This window comes from Orbicella franksi, chromosome 11, assembly GCF_964199315.1.
Source record: "Orbicella franksi chromosome 11, jaOrbFran1.1, whole genome shotgun sequence".
Classification (NCBI taxonomy): domain Eukaryota; kingdom Metazoa; phylum Cnidaria; class Anthozoa; order Scleractinia; family Merulinidae; genus Orbicella; species Orbicella franksi.
This window is the reverse complement of record NC_138155.1, coordinates 3,379,721-3,386,810: the sequence shown is the minus strand read 5'-3', so window position 1 is coordinate 3,386,810 and position 7,090 is coordinate 3,379,721. Positions and strand designations below refer to the sequence as shown.

The following is a 7,090-nucleotide window of genomic DNA, read 5'->3' as shown; positions in this document are numbered from 1 at the left end:
CAATTCTAATAATAGACTAAGTGTTTATTAGTTTTTGACGCTTGTTTCAAAGCATATTTGAAATATTGTCCAAATTAATTTCTAGGATTCGATAAAACAACCAGCCACTACCAAAGAAAAACTAAAACATACTTGAAATCTCTTGTAAATATGTTGAGACATTTTCTAACTTCTCATTTCTCCAGTTCAAAATTTGACGTCAAACATTGCATCAGCAAAGTTTATACTTTCGATTCTTTTGTGAATCATCAAACTAGAACTTGAGTTAATTGTTTGTTTATTTCGAAATTTCATTTATATGCAAAAGCTTTCTGAAATATTTTCCTCTTTGATCCAAAAAAAGTCAAAATAATATTTCTTTTTTTCCAGGATTCGATGAAAAAGCCAAGCACTATTAATGAACTTACATGCTTTAAACCTCTTATAGAAACATTTTCTTCTTTCTTATTTTCACAGTTTGAAATTTTAGAAACATTGATTCAGCAAAGATTACTTTCGATTCTTTTGTGAATCACTAGACTAGAACTTAAGCACTTTGTTTCGAAAATTTAATCGTATGACAAGACTTAATTGAACCCGTTCACCTTGCTTCAGACATCGCCACAGCGAACAATTTGACACCGAAAAAAAGTACTAACTGAAAACCATTTACTAAAGGATAATGTCTTCGATTGTAACTGCCGTCTTCAAAGCCACTATTGGCTTGCTAGTGAATAAAGGCAGAGATAAGGCAGCGGAGAGGCTGAAAGAAGGCGACGTAACAGAACAGAAATTTCGCAGTGTCATCGTCCGTGAGATAGACGATATCAAGTCAAAGTTGGATGGATTATCAAGGAAAGATTTGTTAGCAAGTATCAGCTTCTTTGAGGAAGGAATCGAGCTGCTCTATGAAGTGTTCGATAAAGCAAGGCCCAGAAGTGAGGGAGGAGAGGAACCTGTACAAGCAGCCTGTACTGAAGCGTTTGCTCTAGCCGAAGAAATGCGAAACGTAAACGTGGAGCTTACTGGTCTGGATGAATCAGCTACGAGGGCGCTTGCCAACGCAAAGAAGAGATTCGAAGATGCTCGCAGGGAAGCAACAAGAGCTTTTAAAAATGAAGCTCTAACAACGTCAGACCGCATCCTGGCAATGGAATATCGAGTCATGGCGACAATACTAGAGACAATAGACAATCCTGCGGACGCAATAGCGCCGTGCAGAGTGTGTATCAAAGAAATAAACTGTCTGGCAGCAGTACAGAATAGTTTTAACGTCGAACTCCGGAAAGGCATCATGGCAAAGTTTAATAAAGGCGGACGCGGGAAGATCATTTCTAGTGTCTGTCACGTGAATCGTGTCATCTTCGATGTCACGCAAGCAGTCAGTAAAGAGGAACCTTTCTGGATGTGGCCTACAGTTGATACTGAAGAAGGAAACATTGATCCGTTGCGTGACGAAAGGGTAGTTGAAGTTCTTCGTAAGCAGGGCATGGAGCACTGTTTTGTTGAAATTGCACCATGGTCATTTGGTCAGGAGGGAGTGAAGGAGCACAGGCTTAAAAAACCTTGCAGTATGGCGATGAATTCCGAAGGACAGTTCATTATAACTGAGAATATGAATAGTGAAGTAAAGGTGTTCGACAGAAGAGGACAGTTTATAGATCATTTCAGTCTCCCTGTTCATAATGTAGACCAAGTAAGTCTTCAAGTGTTAGATGTCGCCGTCGACATGAACGAAAACTTCTATGTACTGGTCAAATTGTATAAGCTTCATTATTCAGGATTTGAGTCAGTGGTATACATGTTTAACAACAACGGGAAAGTGCACCATCAGTTTCCTGTGAAGGCAGACCGGCATAACTCTGCTGCTATAGTAGTCGATAGTAAGCGCAAAGTTGTTATAACGGGCATCAGATATCTTAAGGAAGGTAATGCGCTTCATGTGTACGAGAATGATGGACAATTTGTGCGCAGTTTTGGAGAAGGACTTTTGAGGTCTGTATTAGATCTGGCGCTTGCTAGTGATGACCGTGTTATTGTGTTGGGCACAGACTCCTACGTACACATGTTCAGTGAACACGGTGACCATCTTTCTAAATTCAGACTCACGTTTAGTCTTTTTCCTACGCGTGGAATTGCATTTCACCATGCAAGTGAACATGTCGTCGTCGCTTGTGTAGGACGTGGTCACGGTTCCCTGCATATATACACCAAAGATGGCGAGCTTGTGCGCAGCGCTCAAATCCATATAAGAGGTATTGATAGATCCGAAAGAGGAATGATGGTGACTCCAGAGGGACACGTTGCTCTACTCAGTTATCAATGTGGCCTTGGGAGGGTGTTTATAGTGTGTTAAAAGATAGACTGTTCATAGCCTCTCTATTTTTCAACGCAGGCGAAAGAAAAAGCGAGCCCGAAAGCACTTGGGGGTGGGGACGGGGAGGTGAGCTGTCAGGTCTCCCGTTAACCCTAGGCGTCCAGTTCTCTCGCGATTTCATCGCGCGTTCAAGATCGAATAAAAATACCAGAAAATAGAGGGCTGTGAACAACCTAGTTCAAATAGAATGTGAGTGACCCTCAAGGAAATTTGTTCTCATGAGAAAAAAGAAAAAAGAAATGTAATATTAATACGACAAAACAATCATTATATTGTATTTTAGGTGTGGTTCAGTTTACTTTGGAAAGATTTCCGAGTTACTGGGCACTGGGACACACGACGGCTGTCGTTACTTTTCTTGTTGAATGTAATGAGCACCCGACTAGATTAGCACTATATAGTGATTTCAGGTGACTAGCAACCAACTTTAAAATAAAGATTTATATCTTTTAAGATGTAATTAAAATTATTGGTGGAATTCTTTTACGAAACAAAATAAATTTGTTATTGGTTTTGAATTGTTGTCGTTGTTATTATTGTTGTAACCTGCTGACTCTGCAATACATTTACATGTTCAACGAAGAATTGTTATAGGAGGACAGCGTCCCACCTGATACATCGTGTTTTAACAAGTATGGTCGACTCTCTCCCCGTCTCCCTCCCTCTCCCAATTAAGCCTGCTACGCGGGGTACTACACACGATTTGCAGTGTGTCAGCGATAATCCACGGTAAAGAAAATAACAATATAATATCCTCTCTAACAAATGAATTTTGAATTAAGCAATTTTGAACGCCAACGCATTGAGTAATGGGAGCACCCACGTATTTCTTTATTTAAATATTGCTGTCAATTTTCGTGGAAGATTTTTTACGATGACCCAAGTTGAAAACTGTCTTAGAATTGATTAGAGCTACTCGGTCACCAATTAAATACTTAAACACCATTAGACATGTTGTTATACATTGAACGTTTTTTTTCTTTTCTAATTGGCCGAAAGCGTACAGTGACTTTTCGAAATCAGCGCCGGTGACGTCATCTAGCGGCTGATTATGCAATAATCATGTCAAGGACACTCAAGGTCATGGGTAATCATGTCATGTATGACCGCGGTGCATGATTTCTAAGGGTAATCATGTCAAGTTCGCGCGCTTTGTGTTGCTTGCCGTCAGTGAAGAAGTGAAAACATCACTGTCGTGACCATTTTTTTGTTGTTCAATGTATAATAAAGCAATTATTAGATTCGGTTTTTGTGATATCTAGAATAATCAAGGTCTCGGTAAAAAAAGAATCTCATCCAATAATTGTTGATTATGCTCTCTTAGCACTGGAGAGGAAAATCAGTGCGCATAAGTGGAAGAAACCTGGTTGATAAAAAATGGTTTGAATAAAGTGACTACTTCAAAAAAATAAATTTGAACTTGAACATTGGGTATCCAATTTCGGTAAGCATCAGTCCTGAACTTGGTTCCGAGGTCGTCATGAGTAAAGCTACACCGTGAAACAAAACAAAAATAGATGACATCGAAATTAATTAAGAGTGATAAAGCATTTCTTTTACTTTATTCTCCTAAAATTCGGACCAAGTTAGCATGTTAATCTGCAGAAATTAGCATGAATATTGCTAAATCCCACGTACTTTCAAAGCCATTTAACACCTTTACATTATCTTCCCAAATGATAGACGTTTCTGGCTTTATCAGTTTTGTGTATCTATCAAATCAGTTCTCCAAACAACTCCCTAATAAGCTGAAAGCAATTTCTTATTTCATTCCGGTCTAATATAATAGCAATAAGGACTCTTAGCAAACAATTGCCAGGCTCAAGAAGAAATAGTATTGGCTGGTATTTTACGAGACAGTAACATTTGCTTCTTAAAACATTTTTTTCTTCACGAATCGGGATTTAGCCTCATTTAAACCTAACTGATTGACAACGTTGGTTATGCTTGAGTGGACCCTCAAAATTGTGAGTACAATCTGAAATCAGTTCTCTGGGTTAGTTTCGGTAATTCTGTTTTTAGATCAGTGAATTTGAATATCATGCTTAGAGCTGAGCGAATGAATTCATAGCTTCATTTCATTTTAATTTGGGACTGGTTGATGTTACTTTTCAAAGCTGCTTTTGACTTTTCGTTTAGTGGTTTGCTTTCTATTGAGAATGCTGCTGGCTCACGTCTTGATTCTTTCAACGCTGTATTTTACATGTAGGTCAGAAGCAGGTGGGTGTTTTTTAACTTCCATTCATTAATATTTCTCCCACAATTTATTCCCTATTTTTGGACGAAACGGGAGGTCTGGGAACGAATTGAGAACGAACTGAACCTTTTTCTACCTTATTGTTACTGTATTTACGCGATTTTCAAATAATCGCGAAATTTAAGTCCCGCAGAAAAGATTTTCGCGAGATTTTATACCCTGCTATGTAATTCTTTAATCAATGTCATCGTCACTTTACACATAATTATCTTGTCCATGTTCTCTATTTAAAGTTCGGCGTTCCAAAAAGTCTTCGCCTGAATCAATATCATCTTCTTGCAGCAGTTCTTGTAAGATATCCTTGGTGCAGTCGTCAAAAAATCAAATCCTATCTGGCTTCTTGTAACTTCAGTATTTTGATAATTTTCGCGAAATTTAGTTCCTTTTAACGTACTTTTTCGGCCAAATCGCGACATTTCAGTCTCACAAAATATCCCGATGCCATTTTCGCAAAATTAATTTCCCACGAAAATAAGTAACAATAAGAAAGGTCTTGGATCGTTGCAGTCGTCTTACTGGTAGTAAGGACGCTTTGGGCAGGCTGAGAACTAAGAACTTTCGATATTTGGCAAACTTTCTTAAACTCCAGAACCCGGTGGGGGGGGGGGGGAACTCACATATAAAAGGACGGGTGTGCTCGTCGTATCTTCTAGGTGTTAAAAAGCGGTTTTGATAGCTCTTAGGGTGTTCCGCCTCAAAAGGTCCACAGTGGGAGCTTTAGCGGTATCTTTTAGGGTGTTGAGCCGAAAGGAATATGACAGGAGATAATGTGTTATTTTAGGATTGGTACCTCTTAGGGGTGAAAGAAATTTCAAGCCACACCCACAAAGCAGGATCTTGTTACCTCTTAGCTGTTCTTTTCAAAATTTCCAACGAGCACTCTGTAATTTTTATATGGGAGTTCCTCCCTCCCCCCCCCCCCCCCCACTCCCCGGGCTCCAGAGTCTTGTCAACTGGTGATTGTAACTTCCTGTTTCGTTGGAGGTCAAAACTAACGAAATATCCGCCTTGTGTGTCATTTTCTTAACACAGATATTGAATCTACTTTTACTGCTCGCCTGGATGTTCCATGCTCTCCTCCCCAGATCTTCGACATCACGTTTAACGCGATCCTGATTGGCCATGTGAATTCCAGACAGGAAGTGTTTTCAGAGCTGCAATGCATAGACGCATGCGTGCGCAGACACTCGTGCATAGCATACAACATGGAAATTGCGGGCTCGGGTTTCCAGTGCACAACTCTAGGTATGATTGAAAGGACTGAAATAAAGGTGGGAGCAGCTCACAGAACTTTTGACCGGAAAAGCATCGAGAAGGTTTGTGAGAGTCCTCCTTATGCTTTTATACATTTCCTATTCTATAAGCTGAGATGGCTTGACTTAATATATAGAGATATAATTGTCCTTGCGCGATCAAGCTTTTTGTTCTCGTTACCTGCAAGTTTGCATCTGTGTGGATATTTTGAGAAGAAAGTAGAAGCTGATCATGATTTTTAGAGCCGGATACTCTATTGCTAGATGTTCTTTAGGTCACTGGATGTGCTAATAACTTTCTTAGGTTTTCAGGCAAAATGCGTGATTTGGAATTTATCCACCCCTCCTTCAGTTTTCTTCAGCTGGGAAGTAAAAACAAAGTGGTACGCAGCTGGGTCCTCAGAAGCAGGAAATGCTTCAACACTTAGAGAATCACCCTCAGAGATTTCAGAAATAAGCAACTTTTTAGAAAATTGCGGCGAAAGACCGCAAGGTGAAGAGGCTAGTCAGAAAGCCTCGGCTGTAATCTTGGTACTTGATCTAGGAAACTTATAAATGTTCTTATGTACTTTGTGTCTTTTATTTATATTTTTATAGTTTCTCTTCCAACGTGCTGAGTGTGACAGCGGTGTTGTTCAGCAGAGACCTTTCACTCATTCCGTTACACCACCAAGCCCAGAGTAATAATCGTGACTCCTTTCACCCTAGCGTGACAGTCACACAGTGATGGTCGCGTAATGGTGTTGGACTCAAATAGCGTTCACGTATTCAGTGAACACGGCGACCATCCTTTTTTAAAGTTTCCAACTCGAAGGATGTTCAATAATTCTTCTTCTCCTGCTTCTAAAATTGCATTCCACAATTCAAGTGGACATGTTGTCGTCGCTGATGAAACAAATGATTGCCTATATGTGAAAATATACACCAAAGATGGCGAGCAGTGTACGCAGGCACTCAAATCCTTACACGGAAAATTAGTTTTTATTTGCGGGGAGTGGCAATGACTACTAGCCTGCGAGCAGCGCGCGAGCGGCGAAGAGCAAAGTGATCCGGCTTCGTCGCTCAATTTCGCGCTCGCAACTACGACGCGCGCGCTTGTGCTCCAACGTGAGCCTGCTAGCAGGCTAACTACAGACGCGCACATTGCTCTACTTTGTTACCTACTTGCAGGCCGCCAGTCAATGGTGTTCATTGTATGAAAAATGTAACGTGACTGAGCCGGAA

General features: G+C 40.2%; 1 protein-coding gene across 1 annotated transcript; it reads left to right on the top strand.

Annotated features, from left to right (window-relative positions):
- Window positions 1-612: 612 nt before the first annotated feature.
- On the top strand, window positions 613-6,550 carry LOC145503434 (uncharacterized). The gene is made up of 4 exons (XM_081482898.1): window positions 613-2,234; window positions 2,640-2,723; window positions 5,646-5,929; window positions 6,464-6,550. The coding sequence occupies exons 1-4, from the start codon at window positions 662-664 to the stop codon at window positions 6,548-6,550; spliced, it is 2,028 nt and encodes a 675-aa protein (XP_081339024.1). The 5' UTR covers window positions 613-661.
- The last annotated feature ends 540 nt before the right edge of the window (window positions 6,551-7,090 follow it).